General features: G+C 34.2%; 4 protein-coding genes across 5 annotated transcripts; 3 read left to right on the top strand and 1 right to left on the bottom strand.

Moving 5' to 3' along the window:
* The first annotated feature begins 993 nt into the window (after nt 1-993).
* LOC142618430 (uncharacterized) lies at nt 994-3,774 on the top strand. 2 transcript variants are annotated; one of them, XM_075791380.1, is made up of 4 exons: nt 996-1,365; nt 1,488-1,548; nt 2,354-2,488; nt 2,614-3,774. In XM_075791380.1, exon 4 carries the CDS (start codon nt 2,673-2,675, stop codon nt 3,474-3,476), a length of 804 nt encoding a protein of 267 aa, XP_075647495.1. In that variant the 5' UTR covers nt 996-1,365; nt 1,488-1,548; nt 2,354-2,488; nt 2,614-2,672; the 3' UTR covers nt 3,477-3,774. The 2 variants fall into 2 exon arrangements, with proteins under 2 accessions (XP_075647488.1, XP_075647495.1); XM_075791373.1 differs by lacking the exon at nt 2,354-2,488 and having other exon boundaries at nt 994-1,365.
* Nucleotides 3,775-6,572: 2,798 nt separating this feature from the next.
* LOC142618426 (putative galacturonosyltransferase-like 10) lies at nt 6,573-8,018 on the top strand. Its single transcript, XM_075791362.1, has one exon. The coding sequence runs from the start codon at nt 6,706-6,708 to the stop codon at nt 7,864-7,866; it is 1,161 nt and encodes a 386-aa protein (XP_075647477.1). The 5' UTR covers nt 6,573-6,705; the 3' UTR covers nt 7,867-8,018.
* Nucleotides 8,019-9,171: 1,153 nt separating this feature from the next.
* Nucleotides 9,172-13,330, bottom strand: LOC142621627 (uncharacterized). The gene is made up of 5 exons (XM_075794938.1): nt 12,719-13,330; nt 11,735-12,008; nt 10,131-10,229; nt 9,765-9,979; nt 9,172-9,533 (listed from the first exon to the last, which is right to left on the bottom strand). The coding sequence occupies exons 1-5, from the start codon at nt 13,159-13,161 to the stop codon at nt 9,458-9,460; spliced, it is 1,107 nt and encodes a 368-aa protein (XP_075651053.1). The 5' UTR covers nt 13,162-13,330; the 3' UTR covers nt 9,172-9,457.
* A 6,885-nt stretch (nt 13,331-20,215) lies between these two features.
* LOC142622272 (uncharacterized) lies at nt 20,216-23,519 on the top strand. The gene is made up of 2 exons (XM_075795718.1): nt 20,216-20,410; nt 22,091-23,519. Exon 2 carries the CDS (start codon nt 22,097-22,099, stop codon nt 23,252-23,254), a length of 1,158 nt encoding a protein of 385 aa, XP_075651833.1. The 5' UTR covers nt 20,216-20,410; nt 22,091-22,096; the 3' UTR covers nt 23,255-23,519.
* The last annotated feature ends 2,127 nt before the right edge of the window (nt 23,520-25,646 follow it).

Raw genomic sequence — 25,646 nt, 5'->3', positions numbered from 1 at the left:
GAAAAGGATGCTGACAAAATTTTTTCTCCTTAAATGGCAATGGAGGCCTTCTAAGTAAGATAAATTAAGTTACTACAAATGGCAACATATGACACCATAGGATCTCTCTCTCTCTCTCTCTCTCTCCCCCCCCCCCCCCCCCCCCCCCCGAGCTTGCTTTCATGTCACAATGAGAAAAGTCTCAATTCTAATGGTTTCACAAATAATCAATTTTTTGGTTAATACAAAACTAGAAAAAAAAAATCCCCAATTAATTCTTTAAAGTATTAAGCTCATAATTATTACGTTTAAATGTAAAATGTAATTATTATAAGAAGAGTTTTCTTTTCAAATTCAAAATAATATTTAAAATAGGGGTTTGGCTTCCTTCCAGTGTTTTTATGCATTAGAAGCATTCCAAAATTAACATATATTCTAAAACGGTCATGTGTCAGTGTCGTATTTGTTCTTTGCACTGAGATAAAATCCTCACCCTTAAAAGTGTCCAAATGCTAATAATACAAGAAAGTGTGATGAAATTTTTGTATGATATTGAAATTCAAAGAATATTCTAAAGCTTCTAACTAGGAATTAATTGTTGGTGTGATAATGATGTCATTTTTGGAAATTTTGTTGATGTCATTTAGGTGTAATAATAAAATTGTGTTCATGTCATTTATATTTGAAAAGTTCACAACTTTCTAAATTACAATTGAAACCCTATCTATATTGTAGCTAGATCAACATTTTAAAGTGATAAATGCTATATCTATAAAATTTTCACAACAAATATTATTTGACAAGTTCTTATTGGTAGAAAATAACAATAATTTCAATAGTAGATCTTCTCCAAATTAGAATAACCAATGTTGTGAAAACATTATAGTTCCTAAATTATAAGATTTAAAATGTAATTTTACTTATAAAAAAAAATGAAAAGGGCAATTTGGTAACTTACCATATATAAAAAAAAAGGACAAGAGTTTAAAAAATATGGGCGTGGAAGAAAAGAGTACACACACATACACATGCACAAAAATACAGAGAGAAAGAAGAGAAGTGAAGAGAGGAGTGTTGAGAAATTTGAGAGAGGGCTTTTGTTTGTTGTTTCGTAATTACTAATATCCACTCCCTTCCTATCCTCATTTCATTTCTCTCTCCCTCTCTCTCTCTCTATATATCTCTTCTTCTCTTATTACTTTCTTACTTTTCAATTCTCTCTCTCTCTCTCTCTCTCTCAGATATTTTTAAAATTAGGGTTTTTGCCAAAATTCCAATTCCAATTCCAATTTCATTGCTTCTCACAAATTTTTCCCAATGGCCGATTCAATCGCCACCTCTCCTGCCCCTGCTTCTCTCCCCAGAGACCTCACCAAGAAAAAGAGGGTAAATTTCAATTCTTCTTCACTCTGTTTGTTTCCCTAGAAAATTTTAATTTTTTTTTTTGGTGGCATTTTGTTGTTTCAGGTCGTTCTGATTGTCAAATTTTTGTTTTTGTTTTTTTATAGACGAACAAGAAATTGAAGCAGAGCAAGCTCGATGTTCGGCGTGAACAATGGCTTTCTCAAGGTACGCTTTGCCTTTTATCTCTTTGTTTTCTCAATTTCATGATGTTTTTAGTCAAAATTGATTGTAAAATTATAATTTTTATTAAAAATATTGAGCAAGAAATATCTGTTATTTAAAAAAAAAATTAAAATTGAATAAAACTGTCTCTTAGCAATTTAGATTCTTTAGATTTTTTTTTTTCATTTTCTGGGTGCTTTTATTTTATGTTTTCTTATTTTAATTTGTGTAAAGAAAATCAGTATTTGACAGATAGTGCATATAGGTTGAATAATAAAGGTAATGTGTGTTGATGTCCCATGAAATTGAAATATCAGTCATGAACTATTGGAAACAACAATAATGCAGTGAAAGAGTGTAAATCTATTATCACCTATCAAAAAAAGGAATGTAAATCTATTATTATTAATATTTTTTTGTTGCTCAATGAAATGAAGTGAAACATGAAGAGCAGTTTTTTAAATTGGTTACTGGTTCGTCTTTAACCAAGAACATGACTCTGCACTAGCCAAAATCTGTCCATGGTTGTGGAAGAACCATATAGAATTAAATATGAATAACATATTAGTTTTTTGAATTTTTGTAAAAAGAAATTGGTCTTATATGCTTGTTCTTCTTCCGAATGTTTGAGTTGGTCTTTTAAGCTTGAATTTAAACCAATATTTGACGGTTTTATCTCAATAGATGTCTAAAACACCAAATTCTAATGGCGCAAAATTGCATGATGCTAAAATTTTATGCGTACTTTTCTTCCGTTTCCTCTGTCAAGTAGAGGGTAAAAACTTATTTTGTACAACTCTTGCCACAGCCTTGACTACAAGAGATAGAAGATTGGTCTAAGTTCTAGTGTTCTAGATTTGATTGTCCTAGAGTGTCTCATGATGCTGATCATATTCTCTACTTCAAATGGTCACAAGCTTAATGCTAGATGTGAAATGAACTTGTGAGTATATGGTCTTTTATGTTTATGGGAGACAATGATGTTTGATAAAGACTCATTTTTTGGATTGGCTGGCAAAACTTATATTTGCTAATTCCATTTGTTCATAATGGACTGTTGTAATGCAGTCAAGAACAAGGGATGCAAGGTGGATTCAAATGGGAAGGATGAGTCTCACTCACCATCCATGCGAATAGCCAATGTGCAGAATGGATCACTGGATAATTTGGAAATAAGATCGAGAGGAGAGGAAAATGAGGGCTCAAGCATCCATGATAGTGATTTGGAGTCCCTGATGAATAGCCCAATTGGAAGCACTTTGGATCACAATGATTCAAGTAAGGGTCTTACTGGGAGCAGCAGCAGTATCACAAGCAGTGGTTGTTGCTCTGGAAACGTCAGTGAGGAAGAAGAGGATGATGGGTGCGTGGATGACTGGGAGGCTGTTGCAGATGCTTTGTATGCAGATGACAATCAGCACAAACCAATTGCAGAGTCTCCTGCCGAACCTGAAACTAGGGTTGAATCTGATAATCTTGAAGTACCTAACCATAATCCTGGAGTGGACTTGTCCAAAACAGAGAGCGGGAAAGTGGTACCTGAATCACGTGCGAATTGTCAAGCGTGGAGACCTGATGATGCTTGCCGCCCACAGAGTCTGCCCACTCTCTCCAAGCAGCACAGTTTTCCAATGAAATCAGAATGGCATTGTGGCCGTGGAGCTATCACGTGGACGTGGCAAAGGCTCTCATCCCAGCCTTCTTCATGTCCTATCTGCTATGAGGATTTAGATGTCACAGACTCTAGCTTTCTGCCATGTTCATGTGGATTTCATCTTTGCCTTTTCTGCCACAAAAGGATTCTTGAGGCAGATGGGCGATGCCCGGGCTGCAGGAAGCAGTATGATCAGATAAATGTCAATATGTGCTTCAATGAAAGGGTCGCTCCTTTCCAATTATCTCGTTCTTGTAGTATGAGTACTAGGTTTTAGAAAGATAGTTTCCATTCTTTGAATATTACATTCACACTCTCTCTCTTATGTTGCAGTCTTTTTTTTCCCCTTTTAAATTCTAGGACTTCAATTTTCCTTGAAGACAATATGACATATGAGTATAGTGATAGAGGGGTTTGAAACATTCAAAGAACTGAACTGGACTTTTATTGAGTCTGATTCTTAGCTTTATGCTGTTTTGTGCATGTTGATTTAGGAAACTGATGGATTTCTGTGAATACCCCCTATAGATACTTTGAAAATAACAAAAATAAAGTACAATAGTTTTACTTTTCAATTTCTTCACTCTGGGATATGTTCTCTTGATTTTTGAGTTGATGTTAATTTTTGTGTGATATTGCTGCTGGTGTTTTGTGTGATGGTTGAAAGACTCCGTTGAATCTTCTGCATTTTCATCTTCCAAATTGTGATGAAGGGGGCTGCATTTTCTAAGTAAGAACAAAAAAAAAAAAAAAACATTGGTGGCTGTGTTGTAATTGATTCTTGGTTGAATGTGAACTTAATTATATGTTCCCATTTTTATAATTTCTTTTTTTCGCTTTCATCTCCAGTCATTTATATTATCTAACAGATTGTATATTTATGGATTTTTTTTACTTGTCGATTGCATAAACTATAGGTCTTTAGGCTGGAGGAAAAGAAATTAAAGCTGGGTGCAGGGTACCATGTCTTTGCTTGTTTCACAGCTAATTGTAGAGGATGATGCCAGCTTGATGTGCTTGTTGTGTATCATGAAAAACTTCTTAAATGTATTTATGAATGAAAAACATGTACTGCAGTTATCATATGTAACTTTTTACTCATTCTGTAAAAAACTTATTAATTCTCATTACATTCGATGTCATACGGATTCAGAGTTGCGAATTCTGACTAAGCTGTGCATTTTATCAAGCCCTGGATTATATGGATTAAGATTCTCTCTATTCAGGGTTAAGATTTTACTTCTCATACCAATAAGAGTGTACATGAAGAGGATCTAGATACATCTTTAGATTTGTGTATATAACTTAAATCATGAAATGAAGGGGATTCTCTTCCTAATTATATGCGGTGATTGTGGTGAATCAAGTCTTTTAGACTTTAGATGCAATGGGGTGATTTTGCTTTTGTAGAATTGCTAGTTTCATAATTTCCTCGCATTTAACTTCCGCAGCACAGCCATGAGCCATCCATTTGCCAAAGGGAATGAAATGGTGGGGTCCTTGTCAGCTTTTCAAGGTTTCAAGTTCTGCTACTTGTTTAAAATGGTTGTGTTATTCTAATATATAATCAGATAAAAACAAACCATTCATAAAAGGGTTGTGTTAACGGGCAAGGTGCCCGTTAACAATACATTTTTGATAATTTTTTTGTGTAATTTTTTTAACTTTTGGCAATTTTTCAGTTTTTGGTTTTTTATTTATTTATTTTTTTATCTCTTTTGGCAATTTTTTTAACAATTTTTTTTTCCTTTTTTAAGTGAAACACAAAAAAGGAAACCTTAACAAGTACCGCCATGTGCTTGTTAACATTCCCCTTCATAAAAATATTCTAAGCTGCCAAGTGACCAATTCATGTTGTTGCTGAGTTGTGCTTTCTGTGTAGTTGCTATATACAGTTTGGTATTGCATCCACAGTTAGATCTAGTTGGTTCAGAAGTATTTCCTCTATAATGGATTACCTTTCCACCCCGTTCATAAAATTCCACCAGTCACTTTCAAGAGATTCCTATCTATAATTACTTCTTGTTTGTGTGAAAGATCATAGACACACAGAGAAATAGTCAGATTATAAACACAGAGAAATAGTCAGACGTTTGAAGAGTTTTGCACTTGAACTCTTCAGTTGCTCGAAGAGTTCTGCACATCTACGTTAGGGAAAAAAACAGAAGAAGGAAAACTTTCATCTTTTGGCTGTCGGTTGGGGCAAGTTACAGTAAGACCTGGTTGCAATTTTGTAGTGAGAGAAAACGAAATAATTGTTTGTAGCGTAAATTTTATAAAGAAACTTCTTGATTATGTGTGAAACAGATTCCTGGCAACCATTGACTCGGGTTTATAATTTGAAATGATTCCCCTTTCTTTTAATTTTTGTTTACATAACCAGAAAATTTTAAGTGGAAAAAAAATGGCGGTTAAAATATTGGGCGCAGAAAACATTGACTACCAGACCAAACAAACAACAGCAGTGAAAACCGAGAAGACTACATCACTGCAACTGCATGGCTGCCATGTACAACTGTCCACGTTACCAAGTATGTAATCTTAAATTAAAACCAGTTTTATTTTGCTGGGTAATCTTGGTTTCCGTAGAAATCAACCAGCATTACATGGCATATCTGTATAGAATCTTGGAATGTCCCATGCTTGATGTTGATTGACTAGTAATACTAATACCACAATATTTTACTCAATTTTTGTCAGCCTGTCATATTATGAGTTGTGAGTAATGAAAATAAAATGGTAAATTTATGCGAGTCTACATTAGTACATTTGCATCTCTTATGTAATGAATTATACAAAAAAATTGTGTAAAATATTGTGCTCTAGTATTGTTTTTTATTGATACCAAGTCCATGGGAATTGCAACAGGACTTTTTTTTGTTACCATAACTTTTGACTTAGACTTAAGTCACCTAACTTTCCCACTAGCCGATACAAACAGACACACACGGAGAGAGAGACCATAAGGCCCAATTTATACGCATTGAAAGTATTAAGTAATAAACAAGAGGCAAATATAAATAAAATTTGTTCATAGCACGTGGTCACATGGGTATGGGTGTAATAAATTAAAGGGCATATAATTAAGGGGGATAAATAAATGAAATCTGTTAAGTGCACGTGGTCACATGTCTGTCTTCGATGGAAATATGATATGAAACGTACAAGGTGGTCTCCAAGAAGCTCACCAAGTTGAAAATTAAAATAAAGAAATAAATAAATTAGAAACGGAAACTAAGAAGAAAATTCCAATACACTAACCCAATAATAATAACCAATTCAAACTCGGCCAACCTCTCTTATCAAAACCGTGTTCTCCTTATATATGTATCTAAACGTGTTTGCTTCTTCTCCACTTCTTGACCATTTCTAGTTCCGTGTGTCTTCCTTTATATATAGTCTTCTCTCCTGTTCTCACTTTCATTTGCTTTGCAACTAAGGTTTGCAATTGTATTAGTTCCAAACCAAAACATACCAAATAACCAAACCTCGTTGATTTTGTTTTGATGATGGTTCTTCCTAGAGCTGTTCTTGTTGTGACCATTATAGTTTTCGCTCTTCTATCCCATGGAAATGCAATTAGATCATTGCCTGACAAGTTGGCATGTGGTGGTGGTGATGAAGCACGCATTGAATTTGGCATGTCTATGCGATTCTCAGAGGCACCCGAATACCAAAATGGACCCAAATGTGCTGTCTTGGTCAGAAATGGAATGATTTTGGCATGTGACCCTTTAGTTGTTCAGATAGCTATGACTATTGATTTGGAGTACTTGAGAGGAACTGTTGCGGCTGTCCATTCAGTTCTCAAACACACTTCTTGCCCTGAAAACATTTTCTTTCACTTCATTGCTTCTGATTCCAGCTTGGTAGATATGGCTGAGCTTACTCGGATTGTACAATCCACATTCCCTTCTTTGAGTTTCAAAGTTTATGTCTTCAAGGAAAGTATTGTCAATGATCTAATCTCATCCTCAGTTCGTCGAGCTCTTGAGAATCCATTAAACTATGCAAGAAGCTACTTGGCCGATATACTCGAGGCTTGTGTTAAACGTGTGATCTATCTGGACTCTGATATCATTGTTGTGGATGATATTCAGAAGCTATGGAGCGTGTCTCTAACAGGGTCAAGAACAATTGGTGCACCGGAGTATTGTCATGCAAACTTCACCAAGTACTTTTCAGTTGAATTCTGGTCCGACCTTGAGTTTTCCGAGGTTTTTGCAGGGAAAAGGCCTTGTTATTTCAACACGGGTGTGATGGTGATGGATTTGGTGAGGTGGAGAGAGGGAGACTACACAAGAAAGATTGAGAAATGGATGGAAATTCAAAAGGAGAGGAGGATTTATGAGTTGGGTTCTCTTCCACCTTTTTTGTTGGTTTTTGGTGGAGATGTTGAGGCCATTGATCATAGATGGAACCAACATGGCCTTGGTGGGGATAATGTGGTTAGTAATTGCAGATCTTTGCATCCTGGTCCTGTGAGTTTGCTGCATTGGAGTGGCAAGGGGAAGCCATGGACAAGGCTTGATGCGAGGAGGCCGTGCCTAGTTGATTATCTATGGGCTCCTTATGATCTCTACAAACCCCATGACCAACCACATCACCACCACCATTACAGGAAACAAAAACAACAGCAGTTGATATATTCTTCTAGAGCATTATAATTTGTATGATTCTTTTTTATTCTTTCTACAGTTAGGAACATTCATTTATGTGTATAGAGAGAAATACCATAGCACAAATTTTGCAATGAAATTGATGGAAATATAGCAACTTTACTATTGAATGGAGTAGGCAGCTTCTCTTTTTGGTCAAATTAGTTTTGTCTATGTTGTATACACTATATAGGTCTGTATCGTCGGTCCAATTTTTCCGTTGCCATCTTCTATTTGTCAAAGGTCCTAATAATCCACTAATCCGTGGAAGCCATCATATAGAACACCAAATTTTCATTATCAAGTACATCTATCTAGAAGCTCAACGGTCAAAATCGTCTCTGTTCAGGTTGCAATGCACATAGCTGCTTATTATTCTGTCTCGCTCAAAAATACTTGATCACTAATGAGTGGGGTATACATTCTCATATGTCATCCTTAATCAGGGTTTACAGTTCTTGAATTATGAATGAGTCTGGAGACTAATGTTCGATGAAAGACCAATGAGGCGGTCATTTTACGATTCTATTGCAAAGAATAAAATTTAGTTTTAGTTCCTTAGGTTGTATATGTTCTCCAATTAAATTCAACTATGTGGTTTCATTGAGCAATTAATTACATTGTTGAATATATTTATTCTCAAAAAAGACAACACTGTTTTTGCACCATTGATCAATACAACCACGTGATTAAATTCAATTGTAGAACCTCAAGTACTAGTACCTAACAAATTGAATCTAAATTTTAGCCATAAACTAAATCCCAATATTGGAATGATAATCAAGGTTGTAATTTGATATTATTTGGCATTAAATGTGTATTTAAATATCGTTTATTTTGCTGAAAACTTATTGCTAAAAATAATAAAAAAATAATTTTTGAGTTATTGTTCATTATTGAATTATTGTATATTTGCCTTTATGCACTATTCGTGAGACGTTCATGTTCAAGAGGCGTTGGTCCAAAAAAAAAAAAAAAAAGGCAAAAACACTTGACGTGAGGAAAAAAAAAAGAAGGCAAATACGCCAGACGTGAGGAGCAAATCGCTATCCAAATGGGGTTTATATATGAAACCAAAACTTTGTTGTAGCAAGTTCAATTTTTCTGAGAAGTTTAAAACATGACCATGCACACCCAGAGTATCTGGACAACCAAGACTTCTGCTCGTGAGGTGTGATTACTGATACCAGATGGAATTCTTTTAGTCCAAATGCATTGCTATTTTGTCTAGCGCCATCACAAAGTCAAAACAGATTACCACTTAAACCTTTGATAGAATGGCATGGGATAATTCAAGAGCAGATGGCATTGATATGACTCTACAATGAACAATAAATCTGGCATTCTTCATGTGACTTACATGATTGATTTGGACAGTAGTTTCAATTACACCAGTCAGAGTTTTGCCTTTCATGTGAGGTAAGTTGGAAAATTGACATGAAAGAGGTAAAAGCAAGAATTAAATGTGGTATTATTACATGAAGTTCACTTGAATAATAATATTGATGTAGATAAACAGGAGAAAAAACAAAAAGAAGAAAAGAATTTACACTTCTTCTGCCTTTTCTTTTTCTGATGGTCATTCCTGAATTCCTTCCCTTTACAACAATCCAACAACACAAGTTAAATGCAACCTGTTTTCCAAGCCTCTCAAATGATGACCCAACAGCATACACCTGCCAGCAGAAAAGTGAACCTTAGTATGTGATCCCGGATGGGAATCAATTGAGTTAATAAGACAGAAAGAGGCCTTGACTGGCTACAATGTCTAAGGTGTATGTAGCATGGACGTGTGTGTGTGTGCTCTCCCATGTGCATATGATGAGTGCACACAAGTGACTCATTCAAAACTAACCCACAAAAAACCAGAGAAAAAGCAATTTATTAAGGGAGTGACAAATACTAACCAGAAAAGTAGCTTTGCTAGGTAATCCCGGGAAGTGCCTATGGTGTCACAAAGTTCATCATCACCATCCGGGCGGTTCTCAGTACCTGCCTTGACTGAATTTACCATAAAATCAGAGGCAGTCTCATCTTTAAAGAATCTATGCAATATGTTTTGAACAAGTTGGTGAATAATGTCTTCGACCTCTAAAGATGATGGACGAGAAAGTTCAGCCACCTGTTGAAATAAACAATGCATGACAAGAGGACATTTTAGTTATAATAAAGACTTAAAACCAGGTTGGGAAGAGAAAAAGGTGATTGAACATCAGGGGCTAGAAGGATGGAGTAGAGTAACACTATCTTATCAAAGGAATTTAGGACATTACCATATCAGAATCCAAGGATCGCAAATACTCTAACAAATTGTTCCTATTTTCTCTGTCATATTCTATTTCCAAATTTTCCTGCTTCTGGGCATCAAGTTCCTGAAACAACATACACTAGTCAGCTTAAAGTGAGAGTATCTAAGCACCCTAACGTCTCAAGCAAATCACATTCATAAGCATGTTCGGTAAGTTTCACATCACCATTTATGCATGGCTGAAAGTAGGCCAGCATAATGTTGATTGCAACAGCAAAGTGCATAACGACAGCAAGTTACATTTAAAGCAGACAGAAAATGCATCTGGTGAGTCCAGCTGGGCTACTGTGAGTTAGATAGATAACAGGAAAGCTCTAGAGCCAATGCACAGACTTTTTCAAGATTCCACTAGTGAAATCTAATGTGAAATACTTGATAACCTTTTTTTTTGTTTGGGTTTTTGGGGGGTGGGGGAAGAAGTATACTTAGTGACTGACATTTTAGAGGCATGAAAGCAACTCGTGTAAGTTTGAAAACTTCATCATTTCTGTTCCACCGTCCCTTCAATTGACAAGCAATAGCTACAATCTTGAAGGCCATATGATGAACTCTAGATCTTCATATAAGAGATACAAGTTTAACGTGCAGTGTAACAGAGAGGAGATTTGAGGAAGAAAATAACTTATATTCAGTACCTTTACATTGAATATGTGTTATCGACACTTTTCAATCAGTCATTAGAGGGGAGTACAAGTCAATGACTCCTGAGATAAATGGTGTCATTCTATATAATGGTTTGTCCAAATCATACATGCTTAAAAAAAAAAAAAAAAATTCAAGTCATGTAATAATTACAATACTTAATAGATGCAGGTAAGAAAGAAAAGCACATCAAGTCAAGTTCAACCAGAGTGGCAACATTTTAATTCAGTGTTGTGCAACCATAAGCAAATTGGAAAGGACAAATTCCATTAAGCAAATCAATGAAACAACAATTCAAGGTCTTCCATTTGGGAGAGGCACAGGAAATGCTTTCAATCACTTAATTAAAAGACCATGCTTTGCATGCGTTGCAAACCTAGAAATAGAGTCATCTCTAAGATCTTGTTTACCTAGAATTAAACCCATATAAATCTTACCTTTCAAATCAAGTACCCATAAAATACCAACTAAACACCACCTAATACCATTTTTGAAAATTCCTACTTCAAACGTTCCCAAATCATGCAAAATACAGAAATAAATTGCAGAAATAAATTCTCCAATACAACAATCTCAGCAACAAAGTAACAGAATTACACAAAACACAAGAGCAAAATAGCACGAAATATGTTCTCAAATCCAGTGTTCAGAGCAAGAAAAGTGACAAATTATGCGAAATAGAGAGCAAGTTAAACAAGATACATTCTAAAATGCAATGTTGACAACAACAAAGTAACAATTTCTGCGAATTACAGAGAAATATTACCAAAAAAAGAAAACCCATACATTCTCAAATGCAGTATTCATAGCACCAATGTAACAAAATCACACAAAAAACAGAGCAAAACTACACAAAACACATTCTAAAATGCAGTATTACAGCAATCAAAGTAACAAAATTACCCAAAATACAGAGCAAACACTGACCTCTTTTACATTAGACAACTCTGATTGCAACTTTTGGATGTAATTTAATGCCTCTGGTGACAAATCCCCGAAAATTTGAGGTGCCCTTCTCTCCAAATCCTCAATACTTATATCACCACCACCCCCACTATCCCTCACCTTACTCTCTTCCTCCACCTTATTCTCCTCGACCTCGCGCCTCCGCTCCGAACATTTCAAATTCTCCAAACTATCCGGCGAAATCTCCAAGTTCCTCATCAACGATATCCTATACTCCGCGTTCCATAGCGTATACCTAACCATAACACCAATCAATCCAATCAAAACCAATCCAAATTTTCATATAAGTTTTCTTCTAATAATTAATAAATGTAAAGGCTACAACAATTGTGTATTTTCCAATAATTAACCCAATCCAATTTTTTTGGGGCAAAATGCAAAAAGACCATCTCGGGGTGCCATTCATTTTGTAACATTGACCCCTGAGATTTAAGAATTGTCCAAATTGACCCCTTCCGTTAATTACAATTGACAGAAAATGGTCACATATTATTTTTAAAATGATTATTTTTATATTAAAGTAATCAAATGCACACCACATGATCATTTTCTGTCAATTATAACTAACAGAAATTACGATGTACTGATCAATTTGGACAACTCTTAAACCTCAGGGGCCAACAGTACAAAATTGATAGCAAAAGGGGTCACTTTGCATATGTTTTCTTGTAATAATAATTATTAAATGAAAACACTGAAAAAGAAAAAAATTTGTTTCCAATCAAATTGAATCCAACCTTTTGGGATACCTTTCTTTTCTTAATAATTAACACATGGAATCACTTTTTATTTTTTATATTTTTCCTTATAATCCAAAATTTTCGATTTTTTTTCCTCCTAATAACATTAATAAACGTAAAAGCAATACAAGAATCACTTAATTTTTTTTTGAATTATTAAATAAAAATATTAATAAATTGAAAGAAATGGTTGTGGTGGTGGTACCCGGTGATGACGGAGGAGACAAGGAGGCGATGAAGTGGCCGTTTGGAAACGGAGACGTTGACGGAGAATTGATCGGAGGGGAGCAAGCCTAGCATAGTGGAAATGGTCTGCTTCATGGAATCCTTGGCCGAATCAGAAACGGCCTTGGATACAACCGAAGTATCCAAGGGCTCGATCTTCTTCAACATGTTGGCGATGACGGAGAATCCACGGTCGAGCTTCGAGTTCCGCGTCGAGATGACGAAGTCGTCGGAGACGCCGCCACCGTCGACTCCGGAGATCAGGCAGTTGACGGCGGATGACGCGGCATAGCGGCGCCGTCTGAGGTGGCGGGAAGGTAGTTGTTGGTGGAGGAGGAGGGGTTGGTGGTTGTGGAGGGGTTTGAGTGACAGGTCGGTGACGCGAGAGAGAATGAAAGCTCGAGCAGCTGAGGCAGAGGCCATATGAATATGATATGATGAATTTTGGTGAGCGGAGATGAAGAGATTTCCTCCTCTTTTTGGCTTTGGCTCTCTCTCTCTCTCTCTCTATCTTTGTTTGTTGATGATGATGCCTCTGCGGGCTGCTCTCACGGCTTCCTCGAATCTTTTTTTTTTTTTTTTTTTCTTACTTAAAATCTTACCCTTATATTTCTGATTTTTTTGTTTGTTTGTAATAAGTGGATGTTTGGTGAAAACATGAACATTTGCCCTTGGTTTTGTTTTTAATTGCAAGTTTCACTTTTCTTTGGCTTAAAATTGCAAATCAATCCATGCATCTAATTTCACCACATGCTTTGTTGTAAATGGGTTTAGTAGACTAATCACAAGTTAACACAAATGTGTCACTAGAGTTTTTTATTTTAAATTCTACAATGGACGATGGTGGTCTACTTACAAGTGTGGAATTAATAGGTAGGATGCTATTATAGTAATAAATGGGTAAAGAAGTCACTTTTATTGCCTCTTCCTATGTTTTTGTTATAAAAAATAGAATTTGCACATTGAAGAATAATCAGTGAAGAGTTTTTTTTTTTTTTTTTGGAAGAGCTTATATTCTCCATTTCATTTTCTTTTTTCTTAAATACTATACTAATAGTCTATTTTAAAACAATATGCTAAAGTTTAGTCTTTGAGTGATTTTAGTCTCTAATGTTTACTACAGATGAGCTTTTAGTGAGTTTAGGGATGGCAAAAATTCTCAATAGCACTTCACTCCGGGCTAATTTTTCCCACTTTGATGGGGTGAGGATGGGTTTACTTGCCTCGAATGTATATATACTACATAATACATATCTAAATTATTTATACAAAAAAAAAAAAAACAAATCACTTATGTACATGGCCTAGTTATAATTTATATTTTTTTTATACATATTCTAATACAATATTCAAAACACTTGCCTCTCATTTTCTCTTACTACTCTCATGGTCACATTTTCCTTTTCTTGTTTCATCTTTATCTCATTAAGGTCATAGCCACTTTATTATTCTTTTTTATATAAGATAGAAATTCTACTCTAGCATAATCTAAGTGTATGTGTATGAAGTTTCCTTCTAAAGACTTAAACCTCGATCCGTACTCCCCACACCCCACAAGTACTTATTTTTGTGGAGTAATCATCGCGTCAAGGATGTGCGGTAGTGTCATAGCCACTTTATTGAAATTAGTAAATTACTTCTAATCTGCCCCAAACATGACTTGCCCTGCTTTCATCCCACACAAGGTTTTTTTTTTTTTTTTTTTGGTGTCTCGAAGAGATAATAGGGCATTAGGGCACCCATGCCCCTACCTTGCCTTGTCCTCCCTCACCCGTTTCTTTATTTTTCAATAAGTTTATATGCACAAATTTTATTTTTAATAATTAAAACATATTTTTCATGATTAATACGTGATAGACATAGGATTTATAATAAATTTGTGGGAGAATAACAATATTCCAATTTCAATTTTGACTAGAGTGGCTATGAATATAATTGTATCTATAATATTGTTTTTTTTAAGAAACAAACATACACATAAGGAAGAGGGAATATGATTCTAACATAAAAACCAGTTAAGACTTAAGACATTATCTTATTTGAAAAAGAAAAAGAAAAAAGACTTAAGACAAGATCTTTAGTTGGTTTACTTTTAATTTAAAATTAGGGTAAATTGCAAATTACAGTCCTAATGTTTGGGGGTGATTGGATTTTACACCCTGAAGTTTCAGAATTTAGATTTTACCTCCTGAAGTTTGGAGTGTTTGAATTTTACACCATGACATTTCAGAATTTAGATTTTACTCCTTAAAATCTAGGGGGTTTGGATTTTACACCTCAAAATTTTGAAACTTTAGGGTGTAAAATCCAAATACCCCCAAACTTTAAGGAGTTAAAGCTAAATAGGTAAAATCCAAATTCTGAAATATTAGAGTGTAAAATCCAAAACTCACAAACTTTAGAGGGTAAAATCCAAATTCTAAAATTTTATGGTGTAAAATCCAATACCTTAAAATTTTAGGGGGTGTAATTTGCAATTTACCCTTAAAATTATCATGTGTAGACTGTGCTGTCAGATGCTACATCCCCCCCCCCCTCTTGGTCATGTTTTTCACCTTTTTAGGTCATTCGAGGAGAAGGTCTTAAAAAAACTGACAGTGATGTACATCTAAAAAGACTTAACTCTTGGATACACAGCACACGTTTTAAACCTCTTTAACTCACACTCATTTTTCAAAGTGAGATTTATCCACTATTTTTTCTTTTGAGAAAAAATAGTTGAACAATAAGACTCTTGATTACATCAATAATAAATAAGTTACAATAAAAATGTAACTTCCCATTTTTTCATACTCATAACTTACTTGTTTTAGTCAAAAGTCTTAGAGTTTAATTGGCACATTTTGATGTTTCTAATTAGGACATCTAGAATTTAAATTCTGCACCTCCCACTATATATATACACACACACACTTACAAAGACTTTATAAGCTAACTTTGCCTTCTTTTTTTTTTTTTTTGGACATGTAATTGTGTCTTTCTTTAATCACTCTAAAGTAGGCAAAACTCTGGCAGTGACATTTTCGTCCATTGGATTGCAATCTAATTCTAAATGATGCTCTTGCTGAAAGATCGTGACAAGGATAAGTTCAAAGAAAAAAAAAAATTCTAATGATGCAGACCTTCTTAAAAAATTAATAACAACAACATCAACGACAACGACAACAATAATAATGATATGCAAGATTATGTTTTTCCTTTCTATAGATTTGCATTCTACAAAATAAAATAAATATTCATTTATCCAATTTTTTTGGGTTTTATTTTCTTAAGAGTTTTTTTTTAAGAGATAATTACAACATGCTACTAACCTGCAACTCGAACCCTTTCCCTCTAGACCCTCAAGCACTTTGTGCATGGAGAGTTGCCAATTCAGTTACAAAGTCTTTGGCTATTTTCTTAGAGTTAATTAGGAACTATGTATTTATTATTATTTTTTTTGAGTAAAAGGAACTATGTATTTGTATAATATGTGACTGATGCTTCTCCTCCATACAAGATTTTTTATGCTAATTATTAGCCCACGTCGTATCAATGACCAAATCAATAGAGGTTTGTTGGTACATACAATATTGGCAAATGACAATGTTGTTCCGCTGTTTTGGGGAGGAAGGGGAAAAATTTTAATAAAAAGGCTTCAACACTCACTATCCTTATCCAAAAAAAAAAAACCCTCGCTGTCAGAAACATGCTAATATTAACAACAATAAAGTCTAGTTAGTCTCAAACTTTTGGGATTAATTATAAATCTCCATAAATTAGTTCAAGTGGAACACATGTAACAGAAAATACCATAATACTATTTGTCGTGAATTTATAAAAGAGTGACCAAGTTTTATTGTCAACATATTGTAAGTTGTAACCCTCCCCCTCAAAAAACAAAAAAAAGAAAAAGAAAAAGAAAAAACTATTGCAAGTTTGTAACCCTCCTCCTTTTCTCAAAGGGACGTGTGAACTAAATAAATGATACTAAGTACGTACACAGGCAGAGTTATTCTTAATTATAGCATTCATTAAAATTGTTTATTCATTTATTTATTGGCTGAGCCATTTTCTTTGTAATTTAACAATATCAAGGGCCACAACAATTGACCAGCTAGAAGTCAGATTAGAAGAAATTGAATATGGATAGCAGTGGAGAGTCACGTATCTATGTAGGTCCAGTTTCTTTCAATGAACCACAAAACTTCAGGGTGTGGACCAATCACTAAGTGGTGGGTATGGCTCCGATGCCAACACCACAGCAGCTTAGCACCACAAATATTGCTATTTTTAACCCTTCTTCCGTAAATTGATACGGTAAACAGATAGATATCTGTGACCCCATTTTCCATGTTGAAACTAGAGATAATGTCTATAATGCCATTTGGTAGGTCCTAATTGTCTAAGATGCACTCTTTTTATATCTCAATTACACCAAGGCCTGAATTACAGAAACCACACAGCTGAGAGGTGAGTATCATAAAACAGCAAGAAGAGTGTTGTTAGAACTGTTTTTAGAAAAATGCTTCAATTAGACCTCAGCTACTTTTCGTGTATTACGAGCTAAGAAATACAAACACTTCATTTAGGGTGCTATATTTATTTCTTATTCGTGTTATATCTGTATTGTACTGGCAATTTCATGTTATAATTTTAAAAAATTGCTCGTGTCACTATATCGTACTGGTACCGGTACCGGTCCATGTTCATGTTAGTGTCTATGCTTCTTAGATTACTAGCATGATTCATTTTCAAAGTATACTTATACTAATAGCATAATGAGGTGATCATAAAAATGACTAAAAATATATGGTTATATGGATTACAATCAATTCCTTAATATGAGATAACAACTATGTTTAATGACACTTGTAATTCTTCCCTGTCTTTTGAAGCCAATAGTAATTTTGGGGACACATTATGCTTTTCAACTACTGATATAACTTATTGTGATTGGAGTAACATATTTTCACCTAAATCTAGCACTAAAACCACTTCTATTATGCATCAATCACAATAGAAGTACCAAAATTTGTGAAGGAAGAAAAAGAAATTGTCTTAGACTTATTGTTAAAGCCAAATTAGATGCTTTGTTTTCAGGATCAGTTATTCTTGGAAAGTGAAAGGACAGGCAGTTTCTTTCATCACGGATGTGAGTTGGTGTCACTTAGTGATGCTCTCAAAGCCAGGTTATCCACAATGCTTCCCTATTAATCTAGAACAAAAGTCATCAATTATTAGCTCCTCTTGTATCTGCAGAAAGTATGCGGTGACACCTCTCTGCTTGTTGCATTCTTCTCATTTAATTATTTATTTGATATCTTTGCATTCTTCTAAGCAAGAAGGATTCTAGTGTCAATGTGTTAAAGACTCCATAGTTACATAGATCAGAGGAGAGAGTTCAGATTTGAGGTAAATGAATTGGGATTTTTCATATATACAATTTTTTAGTATTTTAATCTGTAAGTGAATCACCTTAAATTACATATGGGAATAAATTACATATGGGAAGAATGCATGATATTGGTAACAGACAAAGCTTGATGTATGTCCTATGTCAAGTATAGCGACTATTTTTTACCGTTAAAAAGCCATTATAGCCAAGAGTTCAATTGGAACTTATCCACAAATAAAATGTTAAGGGTCTAGAGAAGAAATGATTTAAGCTGCGAGGTTAGTAGCATATTATAACTCTTTAAAAAAAAAAAGCCACTATAACCTCTAGGACCGAATAGGATAAAAGTGGACCGAATAGGATCAAAGTGGACTGAAAAAAGACCAAATTGACTGAATAGAACTAAAGTGAACAGCATGGACTACATAGGATCTAATTGGACCGAAGTGGAAAAAATGGATCGTATAAGACTAATGTGGACCTAATAGGACAAAAGTGGACAAAATGAACTTAATAGGACCAAAGTTTACCGAATAAGACCAAATAGGATCAAAGTGGATATAATGGACTAAATAGGACTGCATGGTCCGAATAGAACCAAAGTGGATTGATTAGGACCAAATTGGATCGAATAAGACTGAAGTAGACAAAATAGATCGAACTAGACCGAATTGGACCAATATGGACCGTATAGGTAAATTTGCTATCAAGTTTTTGCCATTTGTAACATTTGAAGATTTAGGGTTCGTCTGTTTGGAGTGAAAATAGGGAGAGAAAAATAGAGAGAGGAAAATAGGGTGGAAAATGTTGTTTTTCATTGTTCGGTTGGGAAAGGAAAATAGAAAGGAGAGAAAGTCCGGGAGAAAGTTTTCTTTTCGAGCCTACATTTTTTTTCCTTCCAAATCGGGAGGAAAATCTGGGGAGAAAAGTGCTATTGTAACACTTTTACAAAAATGCCCTCTTCACACCTATTTTTTTTCAACGTGACCTGTGGGATTTTTTTTTCAATGTTTTCTTCTCTCTCTCTCTTTTTTTTTTCCATCGTGGGATGTTTTTTTTCAACGTTCTCTTCTCTCTCTCTCTCTCTCTCTCTCTCTCTCTCTCTCTCTCTCTCTCTATATATATATATATATATATATATATATATATATATATATATATATATGTATATATATATATTTTTTTCTTTTTCAAGGTGACCTAGGATGTTTTTTTTCAACGTTCTCTTCTCTTTTTTTTTTCAACGTGACCTGATCTATTTTTTTTTAACATTCTTTTTTTTTTTTTTTTTTTTTTTCAACATGACCTGATCTATAATAATATAAATTTATTTATATGATGTGATAAATTTTATATTATGTAATGATTACAAATAAATCTATTTCTTACATATTATGTAGTAAGGGTATAATAGTCAATTTATATAAATTATATTTTCCATCCTTTCTTTTTTCTCTCAAACCAAACAAAAGAATTTTCCACCCTCCAACTTTTCCACCCCTCCAACCGAACACATAAGAGGAAAAACTAAATATTTTTCATCCTCCCACGATTTTTCATCATTTCACTTTTCCACTCATCTAATCAAACGGACCCTTAATCTAGACATTCTTTAATATAATATTTTTATAATACTAGATAAACTAAAATATTTTATAATAATAAATAATAGATTAATAGTGTAAATATTAATTTGATTTTTAATGTTTACACTAAATGTCAACTTGATCTTTAACATTTTAAATGTTGCTGTTTAGTCCCTAATAGTAATATACCCAAATAACCTTTTTTGGGCATTTCAGCATACCCAAATAACCTCCTTTGGGCATGCTGCATGCTCATGGTAGTCTTGCGTGTACATTGACTTGGCTATAGCAGCCGTGTGTGCATGCCGTTAAATAATGAATGAAAAATGTAAACACTAAGATCAAACTCGTAATTTACCCTAAATATTAATTAATAAATGAACAATCAAGATTTAATACATAGTTATCCCAAAAAAAAAAAAAGTTTTAATTCATATACAAAATAAAAAATGTTAACCATATAATGAAACGAATACGATTTACTCATCCTATCAAAAAAAAAAAAAAGATTTACTCACGTTTTGTTTATGGAAAAATTTGAGGCGCGAAATGAATGGCGGGAAAACAAAACCACTGAATCTCCAAACCTTAATTACTGTCGTTTAAAAGTTAAAACCGCATGATCATCATTCTTCATTCATCACTCCGAAAAAGTTAAGGTGGTCGTTTGGTTTTCACTTTTCACTTTTCACGGACAACTTTCATTTAGGTACTTTTCTTTTACTTCTCCGATTTCTTATTTTCTATCCTTTTAACGTCATGTTTTTGTATTGGGCATTCCCTCTGTTTGGCAGCCGAGAAACTGTAGGAAAGCAGAAGAAAATTAGTAAGAAAAGTTTGAGTCATATGTTAAAAGTATTTTTTTTTGAAGGAGTTTTTACTCAGCGAAAGCGTTGGTTGAGTGGTGAGTTTTGCCTTTTTGTTGTGTACCAAAATAGTGAACGGCCTTGGATCATGTTTCTACTACGATCTATCATCAAATTAATATGGGGTTTCATTATGTTGATTTGTCATGTGTTAGAAACGGTTCATGCTTGAGAAAATTATCTGTGTATTCTTGGTATAAAGTATGAGTACTATATGTTTGAAGAAATGTTTGAATGAATAGAATCTAATTTATTATGACTTGTACCTCAGAGCATGATTTAAGTATTTTTATATGTGTGAACTTTTGCGATTCCTTGATTATGGTTTTATATGGTGGTTGAAGTTATTTGCCTGATAGAGGTGCTGAATGCTGATATTGTCATCCTAAACATTCAAACTGGTTGGCATCTTCTAAGATGGATGTTGGCTCCAAGTATAGCATAATATGTTGTTAAGTTTAAATCTCTTGTAAAATGGAAAATTGGGTTGGAAACATTAGATAGTGTTATGAATGTAGACGTGTTAGATGTTTAATTAGTGTCATGTATAGCAGGGCCGGCCCAAGTGTTTCGGAGGCCTAAGGTAAAATCTTCAAATGGGGCTTTTATGTTATCGCTTAAATAATATTTAACTAGCATTTTATACAATAATTTTTTTAAAATCCATTCTTTTTACTTTTTAATATATATATATTTTTTTGAGAAAATGCTAAAGTTATAATAAATTTTACTACAGACTTGTGTTGTAATAAATGTGATCAATGACATGAGGCTTACAAAAATACTAGAAATATTATAAAATTTATAACATGAGAATTACAGTGATATATCACCAATCACAAATTTTCATTAAAAAATGCATTCAATAGTTTGTTGAAAATCATGGATCATATTCATTGTCACTTTAAATTATAAAAGTTATGGAGACCACCACGCACCTTTGGTACAATAATCACTCCACAAGTATAAGTTCTTGTGGGCTGTGGGGGGCAATGGCCGAGATTTAAGTCTCTATAAGAGTGTTTGCACACAAATACACTTAGATTAGGTTATAGTAGAATTTTTATCTTGTATAAAAATAATTAAATAAATAAAAGTTATGTAGTAAAATTTATAATATTTTTAACATTTTTCTATTTGAATTACTTGTGATTAATAACACGTCTATTTGTAAGACTTATTTATTTAAATTTGTTTTATCTCTATCTCTAGCATTACTTGAGCCTTCTTAATAGTGAAAAAAAATATAAACTAAAATGTTTTAGGCCCCGTTTGGTAGAGCATCTTAAACACACATTTTCAATTTTTAAACAACAGTACACGCATTTTCAACAACATTACTCAAACTCTTCTACCAAACGGGTTCTTAATATCTACAAAAAAATATTTATATATAAAAAAAAAAAATGTCCCCAAATTGGGGCCTTCTCTCGTAAGGGGCCCTAGGCAATGGCCTAATTGGCATTAGCCTAGGGCCGGCCCTAATATATAGGACCTGATCTATATTTTCTTTTTGTGGGTAGGTAATCATGGAGCTGCAAGGGGCAAGTGATATAAGTCTCAAGGTGCCTAGAAGTAAGAAGAAAAAGCTGGATGAGTATAATAATTGGAGGCCATGGCCGGACCTTCCTGAGCCTATGCTTGATCTGATTACAAAGTCACTAGGGCCTATAGACTATCTCATGTTTGGGTGTGTTTGTAGAACATGGAGGTCATATGTTGCGACATATAAAAAAGGTTTTTTGGCATCCCAACCTCCACTTGTTCTCTTCTTATCAACACATGCTAGGAGAGCTTGTTACTTCTATAGTATCTTTGATCGAAAGTTATACAAGGCAATACTGCCCAACCTTATTGGCAAATCATGTTTGGGGGTCACTTGTGGATATTTGGTCCTGAAGGACAAGGAAGAAAGGACAGATTCTCAAATTTGGCTTCTGAATCCTTTTACAAGACATGAACTCCGTTTCCCTAGCCCTCCTAAAACTTATTGTCACTTCATCCTTGCTACTTTAGCTACGCCTTTGCCAGAGTTTGTACTCATAGCTTTTTGCAGATGGCAGCCATATTTCCAGTTTTGTAGATCCACAGATGTCCATTGGACTGTATATGATTATAATGACAAATTTAACAGCAGTCCTAGACACAATCCTTGGATGATTGTTGATGGAGCTGTCTTCAAGGGCAAGGTATATGTTTTAACTAGTCATGCTGAACTTGGGATACTAAATCTGAATTCTCATCCTTATGTCACCCTGCTGAAAGTAAAGGGCATTGCAGATTTGAATTGTCGACTGCAGTTCCGGTTACTCGCTTCTGATGAACAGCTCCTGATGATTCGTGGAATAATTGAATTTGATTATCATACAGTTTTTGAGCTAAATTTTTTAAAGATGAAATGGGTTCAGCGGCAGAGTATTGGAGATCAAGCATTGTTTTTGGGTCATAGAACGGGCTCAGGATTGTACAACATAACCAGATGGAAAGGTCACCCACAATGTGCTAATTGCATATACAAAGTTGGCAGTGCAACTAACAAATATGGCGTACAATTCTTGGATGGTAGATATCCCAAATCTTTTCCGATCATGCAAGGAAAATGTATGCCAGATTTTAACCTAGGCAATTACCCGTTCTGGTATTTTCCACATCTGTCTTACAGTGTGGATTCTTTGGTTGATGACTAGTTAGGATTTCTTGTTGTTCATCTTCCCTAACCTCTATTGAAGCAGTCATTTGGACAAGACATTGAAGTGTTTTATATATATTTGTTGTTTTTTATTCCCCTTATTGATGACTTAGAACTCTTTTTAATGGCTAATCATTGAAGAGAATTACTTGCTATGAGGTTTGCTTGAGTTTCCTGCGGCCCATTTTTGCGGCTCTCAAATGGTTCACTAGTGCAAACTGCACAACTATTTTTGTGATATGAAAATCCAACAATGGTTTGTCTTCCAGTCAGTAAAAATTCTTCATGTATTTTTTGTTTGTTATTGGTATTGGCTTGATTGTTAGATTTTAATAAATTAACGAGCTTGGAACCTCATACTGATCTATCACAGAGCTGGGAATCATAAAAAGTGACCGGATGGAACACCGAAAGATGCAGGGTTTTTTAATTTTAAAGAGAACATAAGATGTCAGTAGATAGATGAAGGCAGAGAAAGATACGGCTGGGCTTTTTTTTTTTTTTCCACTAATTGCAAATCACCATTAACTGCTTCTTTCCACAATGTCAGAGTTGATGAAACTATACGAATGGATTCAAAAAAAAATTACAACTTAATCCTCCATTGTATCATTGGCATATGTTTCTAATTACAATTGCACTAAAACGTGAATATTTTTTTGCACTATAAAACATGAATATGTGGTACTCAGAAGATGGTGATGCTAAGCCTTCCACGACTATAACAGCACTAGGCTAGTTGGCTTACTGGATGTTTTGAGGGAGGAACGTTCCTCCTCTATAGTTGGCTCACTACAATTGTTGGAGTCACCAGAATAAAAATGTGAAAGGACCACCACACTCCATTAAAGAACATATTTTACACAAAGATCATTGAAATATTAGTTCCTAGGAGGCTAGGAGGTTCTCTTGTAATTCGTAGGGCTTTGTGAGGTGTTCATACCTGTAAGTGTTTCCTTACGGCTTTTTAAAAAGTGGTTAATCTCCTTTATACAGGTTTAGTGAACTTTGATTTAAGTTTTTAGTTGTTGTCTTAATTGATTCATAATGCTTCGCCTTTATCCAATTTGTTGTCTAGTATGATAACTTAGGCTTCGATCTGTTAATTATTAGATGGCCTAAGCTTCGATTTTATTTTTCTTGCAATCAATTTTAGTGTACTCATGGATAACTTAGCTTCTGAGAAATCATTAGCATTATATTTCACTTAGAGAGTAGTCTTGATACTTGATAACTTAGCATTTTATTTACTTGCTTTCCATATTTCATTGTTACCTGCATTTCCTCTATTGAGCATCAGAAGTCATCTTAATTGAGGTAATATCGAACCACATCCCTTTAAGTACGAAGTCAAATAATCCACCATGAACCCATAATCAACCATTTCAAAACTTGAAATAAGGCATCAAACTACTTGTAATCAATTGAAGCAGGTTAAAAACAAAATATTCTCAAGCAAATTGATGACCATAGTGAGAGATATGCTAGAAACAGCTAGGAGTATGGAAAATATTGAAGCTACAAGTTATGCGGTTTAAGCTCAGAATAACATCGAAGCTATGAATGACATGCTCCAACGTGGTCTTCACGCCATATCAGAACAAATGGCTGAAGAGCTACAGAATACCTCAGGGCTAGTCTTTTTTGATGTGCCATAAAAAGTAATAGCAACACTTCAGCCTACCTTGGAGACTTTTGGGACTCAGCCAAGATTTGGATGAAGAAAGCTTCGTAAGGCCATGACCATTAAAGTTATATATGGCCTCCTCATATACAATGTTGATGGTGATGAGTAAATCCCTACAGTGAAGAAAAAAAATGATGGACGCAAATATGGTACTTAATAAAATAATTAGGTTGCAAATTAGAAAATAAATTAGCACAAGCGTGTCTTAAATGATGATTCTTTTGGCCAAGATGGAATTAGCCTCGATGAATTAAGTACATCTCTAGTGAAAATGGATGACTTTAGAGCAAAAATTTAATAAAATATGATGATTCTTTAGAAAGGAATTAAACAAAATGATTAAACGTCTATGAAATAAAATATGAGAAAGGCACAACATTTTCACATTAATCTTTGAGTTGTGGCGGGTGTAATTTTTTAAATTTCTTTTAACTTACATTGGGTTAGTTTTTTTTGAGAAGGAACTTACATTGGGTTAATACCTCAATTTTTCTACCATGAATCAACTCACAACTTTTGTATATAGCAATTATGATAAAATGCATGTCACTTTCATATAAACTTGTCATATTTTCTTCCATCAATCACATTCACCCATATAGATGGTTGTGACAAAAATTGTAAATTATTTTGTGTTATTAGATTTTTTGCAATTTATTATGAAGGTATTAGGAGATTATTTATTTTCATTCTTAAAAAAAAA

Source organism: Castanea sativa, chromosome 1 (genome assembly GCF_040712315.1).
Source record: "Castanea sativa cultivar Marrone di Chiusa Pesio chromosome 1, ASM4071231v1".
Lineage (NCBI taxonomy): Eukaryota > Viridiplantae > Streptophyta > Magnoliopsida > Fagales > Fagaceae > Castanea > Castanea sativa.
Note: the sequence above shows the minus strand (reverse complement) of the source record. Positions and strands in the feature narration are given on the sequence as shown.

Excerpts from the sequence above, each read along its gene's own strand:
- LOC142618430 (XM_075791373.1), top strand. The coding sequence starts at position 1,297 with ATGGCCGATTCAATCGCCACCTCTCCTGCCCCTGCTTCTCTCCCCAGA. Across the intron at positions 1,366-1,487 it reads ACCTCACCAAGAAAAAGAGG|ACGAACAAGAAATTGAAGCA; the intron begins GTAAATTTCAAT and ends GTTTTTTTATAG. Across the intron at positions 1,549-2,613 it reads TGAACAATGGCTTTCTCAAG|TCAAGAACAAGGGATGCAAG; the intron begins GTACGCTTTGCC and ends GTTGTAATGCAG.
- LOC142618426 (XM_075791362.1), top strand. The coding sequence starts at position 6,706 with ATGATGGTTCTTCCTAGAGCTGTTCTTGTTGTGACCATTATAGTTTTC.
- LOC142621627 (XM_075794938.1), bottom strand. The coding sequence starts at position 13,161 with ATGGCCTCTGCCTCAGCTGCTCGAGCTTTCATTCTCTCTCGCGTCACC. Across the intron at positions 12,009-12,718 it reads GTCTCCTCCGTCATCACCGG|GTATACGCTATGGAACGCGG; the intron begins GTACCACCACCA and ends TGTTATGGTTAG. Across the intron at positions 9,980-10,130 it reads GATCCTTGGATTCTGATATG|GTGGCTGAACTTTCTCGTCC; the intron begins GTAATGTCCTAA and ends TTATTTCAACAG.
- LOC142622272 (XM_075795718.1), top strand. The coding sequence starts at position 22,097 with ATGGAGCTGCAAGGGGCAAGTGATATAAGTCTCAAGGTGCCTAGAAGT.